Source organism: Rhineura floridana, chromosome 5 (assembly GCF_030035675.1).
Source record: "Rhineura floridana isolate rRhiFlo1 chromosome 5, rRhiFlo1.hap2, whole genome shotgun sequence".
Classification (NCBI taxonomy): domain Eukaryota; kingdom Metazoa; phylum Chordata; class Lepidosauria; order Squamata; family Rhineuridae; genus Rhineura; species Rhineura floridana.
This window is the reverse complement of record NC_084484.1, coordinates 6,428,602-6,445,055: the sequence shown is the minus strand read 5'-3', so window position 1 is coordinate 6,445,055 and position 16,454 is coordinate 6,428,602. Positions and strand designations below refer to the sequence as shown.

The following is a 16,454-nucleotide window of genomic DNA, read 5'->3' as shown; positions in this document are numbered from 1 at the left end:
CCACAGCCCTGCCCTTGTACAGACGAGGCCTGAAACTTAGAAGTGCTTGGGCTGGGGTAAGCACATCTATCTCACTGGTTAATTTACTTGGCAAAATACAAGTGTTTTAACTGCCAGGTATCAATGTGAATGTGGCTCTAGCAATCTAGAAGTGTCAAGTTGAAAAGGAGCTCAAGCATTTATTATTTATTTTCAATATTTACAGTGCCTTGCAAAAGTAATCAGACCCCTGACCAATGCTCTCATATTACTGAATGGTAATTGTAATTTTGTTCTGTATGATATTTTATTTTGAAACACTGAAACTCAACATTATTATAAGGTGACATTGGTTTTATGTTGGGAATGTTTGTAAGAAACAAAAAATTGAAACGTGTTACTTGTATTAGTATTTAACCCCCACACATTAATATTTGGAAGAGCCACCTTTCGCTGCAACAACAGCTTTAAGTCTTTTGGGTAGATATGTACCAGCTTTGCACACCGTGTTGGAGGAATTTTGGCCCATTCTTCTTGGCAGATTTGCTTCAGGTTGGTTGGATGTTGCTTGTGGGTTGCAATTTTCATAGAGCGCCACAGATTCTCAATGGGATTGAGATGAGGACTTTGCCTGGGCCACTGTAGGCCCTTTTTGTTCTTGAGCCACTCCAACGTTGCTTTGGCCTTGTGCTTGGGATCATTGTCCTGCTGAAAAGTGAATTTCCTCCCAAGCTTCAGTTTTTAGTGGACTGAAGCAGGTTCTCTTGCAGTATTTCCCTGTAGTTTGCTCCATCCATTCTTCCTTCAATTTTAACAAGCATTCCCACAGCATGATGCTGCCACCACCATACTTCACTGTAGGTCTCACAAGACCTTGTCTCTGTCCCGCCAGTTAAAACAGCTAGGCTGGTGCGGACCAGAGAGAGGGCATTTTCGATTGTGGCCCCCACCCTCTGGAATTCTCTGCCCTATGACATCCGCCATTCCTCCTCCCTGGTAGGTTTCTGCCAAGAATTGAAAACCTGGCTGTTTCGGCGGGCCTTTTGGGTAATCTCGTTTTATTCTGTAAAGATGTGGGTGGGTTTTGATTATGTAGAGTTGCTGTTCATTTGTATTTATATGTTATTTTATTCTTTGTACATCGCCTAGAGTGGCCGTTCATACGGCCAGATAGGCGACTTAGAAATAAAATTTATTATTATTTATTATTATTATTATGGGCACTGTTAGGTTTGTGTCACACATAGCACTTGGACTTTTAGTCAAAAGCTCTATCTTGGTCTCATCTAACCACAAAACCTTTTCCCACATCACAGCTGGAGCACTCATGCTTTCTGGCAATCTCCAGATGGGCTTTCAGGTACTTTTTGAGTAACGGCTTCTTTCTTGCCACCCTCTCATACAGGCCAGTGTTATGCAGAGCTCTTGATATGGTTGACTGGTGCACCATTACTCCACTCCCAGCCACTGAACTCTGTAGTTCCTTCAAAGTGATTGTTGGCCTCTCTATGGCTTCTCTCACAAGCCACCTCGTTTGAGCACTGAGTTTTGAGGGATGGCCTTTTCTTGGCAGTGCCTGGATGGTGTGATGCTGTTTCCACTTCTTGATTATTGATCCAACTGTGCTCACTGGGATTTGTATTATATTTCATGGTACACAGGTGGAGGCCAATGGTAAGGTCATTGTGTCCTCAATAGGGCAATTTCTTTCAACTGTGTAAACTGGGAGCTTCCACAACACAGAGGTTGAATACTGATGCAAGCAACATGTTTTAGTTTTTTATGTTTCTTACAAACATTTCCCAACATAAACATCATATCCAACATCACACACTGCTTTTCCCAACATCATACACTGCTTTTCATCATAAATGGTCTCAAAGCAGTTCATAAAACTATCATCAGTTAAATAACACAATAAATACATAAAATAGGTCTAATACAACTTACTTCAAATGACTGCTGGAATATAAAAGTCTTTATCAAGTGGGAGTTTCAACAGGGAAGGGGCCTGTCTGATCTCAACTGGAAGAGAGTTCTTCAGTGGGCCAATAATGAATGCACAGCTCCTGGTGGATATGAGCCATGTATCTAAGCTATGGGGGAACTCTAACAGAGACTACCCCAAATATTTCAGTGATCAGGGAGCAGCTTGAGTTTGGCCTAGTAACATATGGACAGCTGGCACAAGTTTTTAAGCTCTGGAGTTGTCCACACAAACAGCCTAGCCGCAGCATTTGGCACCAGCTGGAACCTTCAGACCAGGCCCAAGGATAGCCCCAAATAGAGTGTTTTGCAATAATCAAGTCTCAAGGTAACTATTGCATGAATCACCATGGCCATGCATTTCCTGTCCAAGTATGGCTATAGTTGGTGTACCAGGCATAGCTGGTAAAAGGAACTCCTAGCCACTGAGGGTACCTGAGCCTGAAGTGACAAATGATGGATCCAGGAGCATCCCATACTATGAACCTGTTCTTCCAGAAGGAGTGTAACCACGTCCAGCAGAGACAACTGAATCACCTACCCACAGTGCCTCCATCATCCCAGGGATTAAGCTCAATTAACAGGTCCTCATCCAGTTCATCACTGCGCCCACACAACAGTCCAGATCAGGGATGAGGAACTTCTGGCCCACCAGGCTTCCACCATATGGCCCACAAAGCCATTTCGGCTAAGCAATATCCACCTGCCCTACAACTGATGCCATATATGACACCAGGGGTGGGGCAGGCAAAAACGTGGCTCAACTGAAAGGATGCTTGCAGGCTAATCAGCTAATTTGCAGTGCCTATAAAAGCCGTTCCAAAGCATTGCACAAAATAGCACTCTGAAAGGTGAAGAGCAGAAGGGGCTTCTGCGGGCAAAAAAATTCACCTGATGTCAGGTGATTGACAGATGGGCAGCTTCACCCACCTGCCAAAGTTGGCTCACAAGGGGGTAGGGGTAGGGGTAGGTAACAATGTGGCCCACTGGGCTAAACAGGTTTCCTACCTCAGTCCAGATCATGCTCAGCCTCTCCTAACTCAGATGTTATAAAGAAATAAAACTGGGTGTCATCAGCTGATGACATTTTGTCTCAAAACTCCTAATGCTAACTTCACCTCATTCTCTCATTTGTCAAGATGCTGAAGTGACTTTCCTGCCCCTTTCACACCTAGTTCATCTTACAATGATCAAAGCCCGAGTTTGAAAGGGCACAAGCCGATGTAAATGTGGTATAAACGCAAAAGGATTGTAGTTGCTGGCCATTAAGGAAATGATTTCTACTTAGGTGTCATATAAGATGCAAACCCCTTTTTCTCAACCTCACTTTACTCTATCCAGACAGGTGAAAAGTTCAAATGCCACAAGAGTTGTGAATACTCCTATACCATTACTGGGGTAGGCTGATGTGTATAAAAGAAGTGGTTGATATTTCACGGTAGTCTAAGTACATTGTGAGTGCTGTACGTTTAAGATTTTTCTTACTAAAATACAATTAGCAAAACCTAGCAGCCCCAACCAGAACTAAGACCCTTCTCCTTCTGAACACTGAGGATAGCTACACAAAAACCTACAATTATGAGACATAATCAAATGCAATCTTAAAAAAGTAATAAAATTGTTTAAAATGCAACATTTAAATATGTTCATTTTAACATAAAAATAATGTGAAATACAACCATTAATCATTATTCTAACACATCATACAAAGTAAGGAGTTTATTTTCCAGTGTAATGTTATTTTTGTGTAAACTGTACAATAATAGATTCATTTAGGTGATTCCCATTTGAGAATTGGTTTAATATATATGTATTTTGTATTTAATGTGCTAACAGACAGTTATATTGTAATTTGATGACCAGATCATTTTAAATTGTATTTGCTGTGTTTTTATTTGATGTACACCGCCCAGAGAGCTTGCTATGGGCGGTATAGAAATGGAATTAAATAAATAAATAAATAAATAAACAAACAAACAAACAAACAAACAAATAAATAAATAAATAAATAAAGATGAACGTAAGTAGTTCATGTACATAACTGGACATTATGCATATTCACCAGGTCTCATGGAGAATGTACACATATGGAGTGGAAAGATTAGCGACCACTACTTCTTATGGGATTGTTTCTACAACCAAGTGCTTCATCTACAAAGGGAAGAATTGTGTCCTTTATATGTATAGAAAAGAAGAAAAAGTGATATTGTCCCTGATTGAGAGTCAGTCATGTTCAGCTCTTCCGCCCCCCCGAAATGGGTAGGAGTTAAGTTATCCACAACTAATTCCACTGATTTCATGACTAGCATCCTCTGGATCTGGACAAAGTCATTAAACCCAGAGCTTGGAAAAGTTACTTTTTTTGAACTACAATTCCCATCAGCCCCAGACAGCATGGCCACTGGATTGGGCTGATGGGAGTTGTAGTTCAAAAAAGTAACTTTTCCAAGCTCTGATTAAACCACTTTGTTGTCTCCTGCATTTTATCCTTTACAAAATTCTATTTACTCTTTTGAAACGTTTTTGGATGCCATTATTTATCAGCTGGCCTGTTTTAAATCTATCATTGAACTCACCAATATCAGGAATGGATATACTGTACCTGTAAATGCTTTACAATATTCACTACTTCTCTAGTTGAATAAGGGTAACTGATAATTCCTTGGTCGGCCAAACTTCTAAGCTCTCCAAAAGCAGCCACCAGTTTCTGTAGGACTGGCTCGGGAACCTCAGGCCCATACTGTCGAAGCATTGCAAGCTCAGAGTTTGTCTTAGGATTATCAACTGCATGGCAGCTAAAAATATCTCCTAAAACAAACAAGCAAGAAACAATATACAAATATACAAACTTGTCAGCACCAGGTTATGCTGACTCATTGTGTTGCATTCCTTCATTGAAGGCACAAGTCTCCATTGCTTCTAACAGATGTGAAAGTTCAACCTTTGATCATTTTGTCCCTTATAGTGTTCAAAGGGTTCTTTATTGCAAAATCTTTTCCTAGATACCTGCAACACATCTTCATGTTGCACGTCTTTACCCTGGCTTTTGACACCTGAGATGTATATTTTTAGGACCCATTTTGTGATTTTTAGGTTGTTTTTAATGCTGTATTTTAAAATTGTTGTAACCTGTCCTGGGACCTTGGGTTGAAGGACAGATAATAAATATTAATATTAATAATGAACTAGCAAATTGTTGAGACAAGCTGCAGGTGCAAGGATGAAGCCAACAGCTGACTATTACGGTGCCACAGTAAAGTAGTACAGCATGTGCTTTGTCCTCCGCTTGAAAACATCTTAGGGAGCAAGGCTGGGAAAAGACCCTCTGCTTGATAGTTTGGAGAGCTATCACCAGCTAGAGTAGATTATTGGGCTATATCAGCTTTTCCCAACCTGTTGCCCTTCAGATATTTTGAACTACAACTCTCATCAACTTCATCTAGCATCAGGGAAGGCTGGGCTAGATAAATCAACAATATTCACAATCTCAGTATAAGGGAACTTCATAAGCCTTTGAATCCCATCTTTCCATCCCAAATCACCTTATAACAATCACAGAAACACATTTCTTCTTGCTAAGATTGTGGAAAAATATTTTGCTAAGCAAGTAGCCTCTTGTTTTATTCCTACCCTGTTTGCAGCCAATTTCCTGGAAGAGCCCTGGGTGGCCTGAAACATGATCAATGTGCAATTCTTTTCCAAGTGACAGATGAACAAATGATTGGGGCAGCCTCCTGACTTAAATGCTAGACAGATTTTTTTTAAAAAATAAACAAAACAAAACAGGTTGTTTCCTTTATATCTTTTCAATCAAGAGGACTGGTGAAACAAAGTTGGCATTTTTCACACTGAAAACTGTAAAAAAAAATATAGCTTTTAAATAGTGCTGTTTACCTAGTGTTCCAAAAAAGTCGTTGCCCAAGAAAGGAAATCCAGGCCTGTTTGCTAGAACTATCATCCTAAAATCTGGATGAATAACCACCACATTTTCTCTTCCACTCACACTAGCAGGATCTGGAAAGCACATATATTTAAATTAATATTTCCAATTTTACAAGACATTATTCAAGTAACAAAAATCATGCCCATCAAAAGATTTTTAAAACCCCAAGATGATATATGTTTACTACTTATGGAGTACAATTATCAATGACCATAATCCAGGGCTCAGCTTGGCCTGATGCACCTATGAACCTCTCAAATGAACAAAATCATGACTTGCCCCTACAAAGCCATGCTAGAAGTATTCTCCATAAAAATAATACTGGGAGCTGTCCCACACATAGAGGTGAATGGGAGGTCCTCCTGTACATGAACCTCTTTAGCGTTCTGCCACTCAGAAAGAAAACTATGGAGTGGAACTCTTGTTTCATCCAACAATTAAATTTTTATTAATCGCCATCCACATAAACTTTGCATGGAGTACCATGGAACAGAATACTTTATTAATGAAATTTGGCTAATATGGAATGCTTTTTTAAATTCATTTTTCTATCATTCACCGAGGGATGGAGGAGAATTTTGCCTGGTTTGCAGTTTTAAGTGAACTGACCTAATTTACACCTCTGGGACTAATAAACAGATAGGAACATAATTATCATTCAAAATTTTCAATACAGTTTTTGAACAAAAAAGTACCAAAATGCATTAAAATATGTATTTTAGGGTAAAAACATTTAGAAATGCATATGTAAAATATATATTCAATATGGATCTAAATTTGGATTTTCATACAGAATTTAAAAAAAAATGTTTGAAGATTAGTGAGGAAATAGGACAGAATGTACTTATGAATGAACACATGAAAACTTGATGTGAACCAGAAACAGTCCGATTCATCTATCCCTACATTCCCCTTGAACAATGTGCTATATTTTCACATTGCTTTCAATTCAACAATTATATTGCATTCTCTTCTGCTAATACTACTCAGTTCTAGTCTAGAAACTCAATGTTCCAACTTGTTCTCTTCCTAAAAAGGAATTCAGGCCTTACCCAGCAATCTTAGGACAAGCAAACTTTATTAACACTGTGATATGAAACATTTGTACCAGTTTTTCTGACTGTATAACAGTGGCTGCAGTACAGTGATCAGCACAATTAAAAACAAGCTTTTTGTTGTTAGTTTGCCAGTCCTCAAGTATGAAGATGGATCTTAAGGACACATTACATATTTTTGTTAGAAGATCAGCACTCTTGGGTGGATGTCATCTGGACCCAGCGATCTGAATTTTTATTTTGTCTATTAGGCTTAGAACTTTGTCTATCATCACCACTATCTGTGCTTTTAAACAACTCCTTAGCATTTTGGAGCTATCTGACTTGACTTTGCCTTTCAACTTCCCAAAAATGACGGGATCGGTAAAAAGGAGGCTTCCTGCTTTGAAGTCAAACGTGACCATGTTGGATTTTCTTGGCAATTAGCCATTTACATGTATGTTTAATTTAAGAGCACTATGGTTACTGCTCTAAATCGGTTTGACAACACTTACATCTCACACCAGATCCTGGGTTCCACTTAAGATTAAGTCCAGGGTTGCTGCCCCTCTGGTTGGTTCCATGATCAATTGTTCAAGGGCACAGGCACAGTCATTTAGAGTATCTAGAAATATTACCTCTTTTTCATAACTGGAACACACATGCACCCAAGTCTAAGTGAGGTAGTTGAAGTCACCCATTGCCACCAACGTCTCCTCTTTAGGATGCTTCATTGATTTTGTTCTTCATCTCAAGATCTCCCTGAGCATTTTGATTGGGGAGGCAGGGGCTATAGCACATCCCCAGTACTAAATCACTCTTGGGGCTTGGTATCCACAACAAACTAATACGTTATATCATGGCTAAACAGGCCATCCAGCATATGACCACAACACTGGATGACAGCATTTAAAAACCTGGCTGCCTAGGCAATAAACACGTTACAATATAATTATATAATTAATCTGATATCGTTGCTACTTTGGTTGAATTCTCATAAATTATAGAGATAGACAACAAGAATCCAACGTACAGTCTGAATGTTAGGTTTGCAGCCTAAAAGCTGTTTCCTTGGTAAACTATCTATTTAGATATTAATTAATGACCAAAAGAAGCCCAATACATTGGAGAAATACACTATTCATAGCAATTTATTTATTAATCTGCAATAAATGCAACTGCTGGAATACTGCACTCATGGAGCTACTTACCAGCAACAAGACGCCTTCCATCGGATAGAAGCATTTCTCCACTTTCCACTAAAGTTTTTAAAATGCAAGTAACATTTGTTGGTGCCTTGTCTGCCTCATCGATAACCAGAATGTGCCCCTTTTTGATGGCTTTGACCTGAAAAAAGTTAGTTTAGACAGAACACACATAAAGAAGAGAAACTACGTTAACAACTCAGGATACCGTTTGATAGCAATTTAAATATGTCCACCCCCACTGACTGACATGTCATTGAGAGTTCACATTTTAGGTACTCAAGAGAACACATTCATTGTATGAATACTGATGAACAGTGCAGTCCCAGTGAGGGAAGCAAAACCTAGGCTCCACACAAAAGAAGAGTGCATCTACGGTCAGAGGGCTTAACCAATAACCAATTTGACCCTCTTGGCCACTAGCAGCATTGGAAATATGGTACAATTTGAGTACAGTCAAATGTAAACAGCAGAACTTACTTTAAGAGAAAGCATGGTCTGTCTGCATTCAGAAGTAAATCATAGTTTAGCATTACAAGAACGAGGACAGCCTCCCCTGGGTTAACACATACTCCTCCTCCAGCATGACTGTGAGAGGATTAAAAATGTCTGCTTCAGATTAACTACTGTTTAGCATGTCACCTGTGCCCTAAATGATGGTGTGACGGGATCCCAGTGGGTGTGGTCAGTCTCCACATGGCTCCTCAGATGGTCCGACAAAACACAGGGGCACTGGGACCAGAAGTGGAGTTGCACAGGGACAATGTGCACTGGAACAACACAGAGAGTGGTCAGCAGCTCTTTAAAAGTTAGTGCGTGGGAGTGGCTGGGGCCAGTGTTGAGGAGAAGGCGGACAGGAGCAACAGAGGAGAAGCAAAGAGACTACAAAGAAGCCAGGAAGGTGTCAAGGAGAAAGATGCGAAGGGAGAAGACAGAGGAGGTACTGGAAAAAGGGATGAGTGACAGATGGAAATTGTCATGGCCCCATCAGAGGACTCCTCCGATGAGGACGACTCGGGAGTAACAGCAGCAGACCCAGGAGCAGCAGACCCAGAAGGAGACACGGAAGAGACTCCTGAGAATCCAGCTCCTTCTCCCCCTCAGCTGCAGAGCACCCCAGATACAGAGGAGAACCGGCAGCCAGATGCAGACAGTGAACAGGATACTCCCCCCTCACCTGCAGAACGTAGACAGCAGAAGGTCAGGCAGAAGAGAGGCAGGCCTGTCCCCTTAAGGCCCAAACGCTGAGGGCTCACACCTGCTGTCAACCCTGCTCTTTATAAGGCACACCTTGGCTGCAGTTTGTTGCTGACTGCAACGTCAGGCATGGCTTCATGTATTCCCAGTTTCCCTGCAGCATCTCTTGGACTGACCCCTTGGCAATTGATCCCGGACCTCTACTGACCTCGCTTCTGGACTTGTGATGTGGCAAGTGAGCTTCAGACAGGCCTGGCCCTTATCAGGTTCCCTCCTCGTTGGCCTGGCAGATTTACAACCAGTCTGCCGGCTAAGGACTTCCCTTCCCTGCTAACGACCCAGGAATTTCCAACCCCCACTGCTGACTCAGTGCAGAGCTGACAGAAATTGTGCTGTCTCAGCAATTACAAGGGAACAGTGGAAGGAAAGAGGAAAAGGATGAGAGGGTTTGGGACTGTTAATTCCAGCAGCAAACTAGGAGGGAAAGAAAGGAAAGATTGGCACGATGATGAAAGGAGATAACCAAAATAAGAGGGATCTCTGAGAATCAGAGACTACCTAGGGTTCTAAGGACTCTTGGGACCTGAGGCAAGGAAAAGCCTGACAGGTGGTTAAGAACTATGGTTAGTAAAAACAAACAGCTTCATAAAAACAAACAGCTTCATAAACTAGGCTTTGAAGTTGCCTTCTTTCCATTAATTGTAGTTAAGGTTATTGTTTAGATTTATTTTCTGCCTTTCACCCAAAGTTTCCCAGATCAGGTCACAACAGTTTCAAAATACATCATTAAAAACACAACACAGTTTTCCTTGGGTAGCATACCATCAAGTGGGTAGAAGTGCTGCCAAGGAAAATGGACCATTGATCTCACCTGAATTGTGGTTTTCCTGGGTATTATACCATCAGGACCCTCCCTGTTGGGGGAGGGGCTGCCTATGTTTGTTCTGGTGACAGGCATTTCATATTTTTCTGCATTACACTTTTTACTTCAAGTTGTTAGTTTCGTCAGGTTACTGCTAAGGCTGTTCTTTCTTGTATTTGAGAGTCAAGAGGGTGTTCCACGTATTTCGCTGCTCCCTTTCTTTTCTTTCCTTCCTCATGAGAGATGACCATGGATCCAGTGTATGGTTCATCTGGAATGGACTGGGGTTAAGAATGGAAGGGGCAGCTGAAGTCTTGACTCCTGTGCATTCCTGCCTTTGGACACTACATGGCACTACTACCTATCTGATGGCATGATACCCTTTCAGGTGAGACAAACAGACCATCTGGGTTTGGAAGCAAAAGCTTCTACATAGAAGCAAAAGCTTTTGATCTCCTCCTCACAGCAGTGCTGGAGGAGGAGTGGGCAAACACAGAGGGAAGCAGAACTCATTGTCATAATGCTAAAATATGGTTTAGCATGACATCTGAACTAGCAAAATGGCTGGCTCTTGTGGACTGGTTAAGAGGTGCAATGCAATATTTCCAGGTCAAGTCAATAAACGATGCAGGATTAAGCATCTAATTTAGATTAAAGTGTTGGAAAACACAAAGAGAGAAATATGAATATTTCAAGATACAGTTTTACTTCCTCAAAACCTGAAATGAACTTTGAAGCCACGATATCTGAAAGAGAAAAATAACAGATGGAATCCAGTGCTATTGTTCCAATGGACAAGTCTGATGATGTAGGAGGAGGGGAAGGGATTTTCTCTACTTCTCTCTTCCCCCTTGAAAATCTGTTTCAAAGGATTAGGGGATCATCTAGAACAGCATGGAAGGCAATGAAGGGGAATTGAAAAAAATGTCATCCACCTTTTCTGTTAGCAGACGACTCTACTGGATCAAAAGCCATTCCATGAGCATATTTTTCAATTTCTTCTGAAGTCTACAAAACTTACTTTGAAAAGAAGTCATGAATTCCTAGAATTGTCATAATGTCATAATGTATTGCAGATCAAGATCTGGACCCATGAATAAATTATAATGTCATATATTCAAATGTACAAACATGCCTTAATCAGAAAAGACTTACTAGTGGAGAATCCTCATATACAATAAGACCATCTTTAACGGAAGGTTGAAGAGTAAGAGTTTGTACAGTCGTATCTCTAAGACAGCAAAACATACACAAGTTTTATTGAAAGACAAAAGGGGGAAAGTAATTTAGCAACGCTAGCATCAGTTTTTGCTCTTAATTGGTGTCCAAGGTTCAACATATTAGACTGTGATGCAGTATATTATATGCATAGAAACTGCACAGAGCTTTAAGGAAAAGTGGGACATATCTTTCCTCATGTTAGCATGGAAAAGGAAATATAAATTAGTCATCATTACATCAGGGAAATTACACTCAGTTTCATCTCCTCACAAGGGCTTTTTCAATTAATAGAAGCTTGGTATGTTCTCAAGAAATCATGTCATATCCACATTCCATTAGTGACTAAAATGGCTTTTTTCTGCTTGATTGAATCACATCACTCATTTCAATTAAGGTGGACTTCAAAATTGTTTGAGGGGTACAATGTACACTGACCACAAGTTTTAGTTCAAACTCTGATTCGGCACTTTGGAAAACAACCTACATCAGCCCAAGATGCCTGCCCAATTCGGCTGGGGGGGGCATCTTCACTATTGGATTTTTTTTAAAAAAAATCACTGTAACTCCCTCCTCCCTTCTGACAGTGATGGATAGAATTTCAAGGCATACTAGTTCCTCCAGAGTTGTTAAGCCTCTCAAAATTACAGACAAATATGTCTAGGAGCTTTTGTGTCGCACACCTTTAAAGTTTCATTTTTTAAAAAATCTTTAATTTAGATGAAATATGCACACAAAGAGGCCCCTTCTGAGAACATGAATCCTACCAAATTTCAGAAAGATAGCTACAATGATTTTCCTGCAAGGGCAGCCATTATGGTTTTAAGGTTGGTATAAAAGGAATCAATCTATCTCCTGGAGTGTTTTGTGGGCATTGGTCTGAAAATTGCAGGCATAACAAATCTGGATAACAAATCTGTCAAATTGCAGACAAATAGGTCTGAGGGCTTTTGTGCTAGGCATATTCAAAGTTGATTTTGCATTGGGAAGAACTAAGTCATTCACTTTCATGGTACAATCATTCCCTCTGATTACAAGCTTGACCTGTCAGTCACAATAAAGCTCTCCCTACACCTTCTCCCCTCACCATCCTGGCATCTTTCTTGAGTTTAGAGAACTATGTTTTGCTCTTGCAAAGCTACTCTGTCCTGCAAAGCACCAGTACTGGATAACACAGGTAAAAAAAAAAATCCTCTGATTACAAGCTAGATCCGTCAGTTGCAAAGGAGCACACCTTCCTGATCCGGGTATTTTTCTCAACCTAGAGAAATGTTTCAATTTTGCAAAGTTGCTTCCTCTCCCCTGGTGTTTTCTGTAAACCATAAGCTTAGAGACGTGAACTGAAGTAGGAACAGGATTTCCATTCTCATGCTTCATACTTGAAGCAACAATGACAACTATTTGAGGAAAGCCAGAGCTTTCTTGGATTCCAGATATAATAGGATTAGGCAGAAAGAGGTAGAAAGACTGACTGTAATATCACTTTGACCCCCCAAGTACAAAGGTAGGGGCATTGGAAGAGGTGTTGTTTGTAGGGTACACACTACATCCAATGCAAGTATTCTGTGTCAAGGGGGGCATTGCTTCCCCTTTTTATGGCAGAATGTTATATCTTTTCATCCCACCCATTGGGTTGAATTACTGAAAACAACATATGCTTGAACAAAAAAATAGGACTTTTAGCTATTTTGTGTTTGGTTTTTGGTTGTAAAACCTGTTCTGTAAAATGGCTACTTTTGCTTTAGAGGTTTTCCTGTATGGAAAGGTCAAAAGTTCAAAGAAATGTTTCAGGAGATGTTTTGCTAAGGAAGTTCTGCACAGGGCAGCCTAGGAACCTGCCAATTAAGGGGAAACTGAAACTTAACTAGGAGAAACAGAAATGTACTCTTGCATAGATTGGCTAACAGGTTGGGAAGGCGACTGAAAACATTGTATAAGTGTTGGAAAATTAGGATAGTTGCTGGAGGTGAAGAGCTTAAATTACTGAACTGCAGTGGAAGGAACTATGAGAGGATCATGAAGGCACTCGCAAGCTAACCTGAGGGATACAAATAGATAAGCATAGGCTTTTGTTAGGGATATAGTCTAGAACAGATGTAGGTGGGTGCATTTATCTCTGCTTATTATTTATTCTTATGAGTTACTACAAAAACTGTAAAATTAACTTTTTTCAAAAATAATTTTCTCAAGAACTGCTTAACCTGTTGCCTTATTAAATACAGCATATTTTGTTTTTGAAAAACATGTTCTGAGGCCTTGTGTGATTGCCATATTACTCTACTTAATACTGGGAGTAGGTTGGGCCAGTTAAAGAGCTATGTAGCAGAAGTAGCCAGAGGGGAAAAAAGATATCCACTTGGTGGCAGCAGTGAAGATAACAAGAAAAAGGGATAGGTTTGGCTGGTTTGTTTGCCTCCCTCCCCTCTCATGCCTGTCACCAACCATTGTAACATTTTAAAGACATGCAGAAAACATACATTATTGCAATTGTTAAAAGTACAGATTTATAAAATTTGCAAAATTGAGATGTATTTGGGAGATTTGTAATGTTTCACTTGTTTCACTGGCCATGTGTTTGAAAAATCTAGTATAACTGATGGCTAGAACCCAATAATGAAGCAATAAAAATTATTTATAAAGCATCTCTCACCTATGTAGTTGCAAATATTCTCTTGGTCTGTTTAACAGGTGAAGAAATCTGTCAACCACCTTGTTTTTCCCCACACCCTGAAAAAAGACAAATCACACCTACCTTTAACTGGAAATTAATAAATTTACATATACCAAGAAAAACAACCTCCCACCACAGAATATGCTTTAATACATATTATAGTGCACAAAATGGCTTATTCCTGGGGTTGCCAACCTATTTGGACCAAGGGCCACATTTTGCATTTTGAGAGAGTGCTGAGGGCACCAGTCACAAAATGGAATGTGGGTAACACAAAAATGGCTGCCATGGGGGGCATGGCATAACACAAATTTAGAAAGAGTACAGTCATTGCTGCTGCTTCCAGCAGCACCACCCCAGACAACCTTATGTTTATCATGGGAAGTTAGCTATGTTTTACTGGCCCTGATTGTGGAGATACAGCATTAAAACCATAAAATTGTTTTCCCCAATGCCAGTCACAAACCAAAACCTATGCTGCCAACCTGTACCCACTTACAGCCCCATTTAACACAAAGAGACCTACTTTTGAAGTAGAGATATATGCCATTATACAATAAGTTAACTATGCAGTGAATTCTTAATGAGTGCCTGGACATTAGGTCCTGCACAGCAAAAGACATGCCTAAGCCTTTTTGCAAAGTTTTCACATTTTGCATTTGATATTTGGGGAGGGAATTCTTTAACATCTACCCACATTTATTTTCTAGCAGTATTTGCAGAAAGTAACTTTTAGGGAGAACTTGAAATTAGAAAAGCCCACCACAGAAAATATGTATTCTGGTTTCTACAAAAAAAAAAGAATCTTATAGATTGCAATGTCTATTAGAAAATAAGACAAAAGCAGGAAAAGTGCACTAAAGACAAGGAGAAAACAGCAGCTCTTTAGGATGCTAGAGATTCCCACTGCTTAGTGTCCATACAGCTCACTTAACAGTCATAAGAACATAAGAAGAGCCTGCTGGATCAGGCCAGTGGCCCATCTAGTCCAGCATCCTGTTCTCACAGTGGCCAACCAGGTGCCTGGGGGAAGCCCGCAAGCAGGACCCGAGTGCAAGAACACTCTCCCCTCCTGAGGCTTCCAGCAACTGGTTTTCAGAAGCATACTGCCTCTGACTAGGGTGGCAGAGCACAGCCATCATGGCTAGTAGCCATTGATAGCCCTGTCCTCCATGAATTTGTCTAATCTTCTTTTAAAGCCATCCAAGCTGGTGGCCATTACTGCATCTTGTGGGAGCAAATTCCATAGTTGAACTATGCGCTGAGTAAAGAAGTACTTCCTTTTGTCTGTCCTGAATCTTCCAACATTCAGCTTCTTTGAATGTCCACGAGTTCTAGTATTATGAGAGAGGGAGAAAACCTTTTCTCTATCCACTTTCTCAATGCCATGCATAATTTTATACACTTCTATCATGTCTCCTCTGACCCGCCTTTTCTCTAAACTAAAAAGCCCCAAATGCTGCAACCTTTCCTCGTAAGGGAGTCGCTCCATCCCCTTGATCATTCTGGTTGCCCTCTTCTGAACCTTTTCCAACTCTATAATATCCTTTTTGAGATGAGGCAACCAGAACTGTACACAGTATTCCAAATGCGGCCGCACCATAGATTTATACAACAGCATTATGATATCGGCTGTTTTATTTTCAATACCTTTCCTAATTATCGCTAGCATGGAATTTGCCTTTTTCACAGCTGCCGCACACTGGGTCGCCATTTTCATCGTGCTGTCCACTACAACCCCGAGGTCTCTCTCCTGGTCGGTCACCGCCAGTTCAGACCCCATGAGCGTATATGTGAAATTTAGATTTTTTTGCTCCAATATGCATAATTTTACACTTGTTTATATTGAATTGCATTTGCCATTTTTCCGCCCATTCACTCAGTTTGGAGAGGTCTTTTTGGAGCTCTTCGCAATCCCTTTTTGTTTTAACAACCCTGAACAATTTAGTGTCGTCAGCAAACTTGGCTACTTCACTGCTCACTCCTAATTCTAGGTCATTAATGAACAAGTTGAAAAGTACAGGTCCCAATACCGATCCTTGAGGGACTCCACTTTCTACAGCCCTCCATTGGGAGAACTGTCCGTTTATTCCTACTCTCTGCTTTCTGCTTCTTAACCAATTCCTTATCCACAAGAGGACCTCTCCTCTTATTCCATGACTGCTAAGCTTCCTCAGAAGTCTTTGGTGAGGTACCTTGTCAAATGCTTTTTGAAAGTCTAAGTACACTATGTCCACTGGATCACCTCTATCTATATGCTTGTTGACACTCTCAAAGAATTCTAATAGGTTACTGAGACAGGACTTTCCCTTGCAGAAACCATGCTGGCTCTGCTTCAGCAAGGCTTGTTCTTCTATGT

General features: G+C 40.5%; 1 protein-coding gene across 4 annotated transcripts in view; it reads right to left on the bottom strand.

The window, feature by feature from the left end:
* VWA8 (von Willebrand factor A domain containing 8) overlaps positions 1 to 16,454 on the bottom strand; it is a 271,730-nt gene that overhangs the window by 145,220 nt on the left and 110,056 nt on the right. For all 4 annotated transcript variants that reach the window (XM_061629912.1, XM_061629914.1, XM_061629913.1 and 1 more), the window contains exons 21-25: positions 14,075 to 14,151; positions 11,362 to 11,437; positions 8,154 to 8,289; positions 5,860 to 5,979; positions 4,568 to 4,773 (exon numbers count right to left, since the gene is read on the bottom strand). In XM_061629912.1, coding sequence (XP_061485896.1) covers positions 4,568 to 4,773; positions 5,860 to 5,979; positions 8,154 to 8,289; positions 11,362 to 11,437; positions 14,075 to 14,151 — 615 coding nt within the window. The remainder of the gene's footprint in view (positions 1 to 4,567; positions 4,774 to 5,859; positions 5,980 to 8,153; positions 8,290 to 11,361; positions 11,438 to 14,074; positions 14,152 to 16,454) is intronic.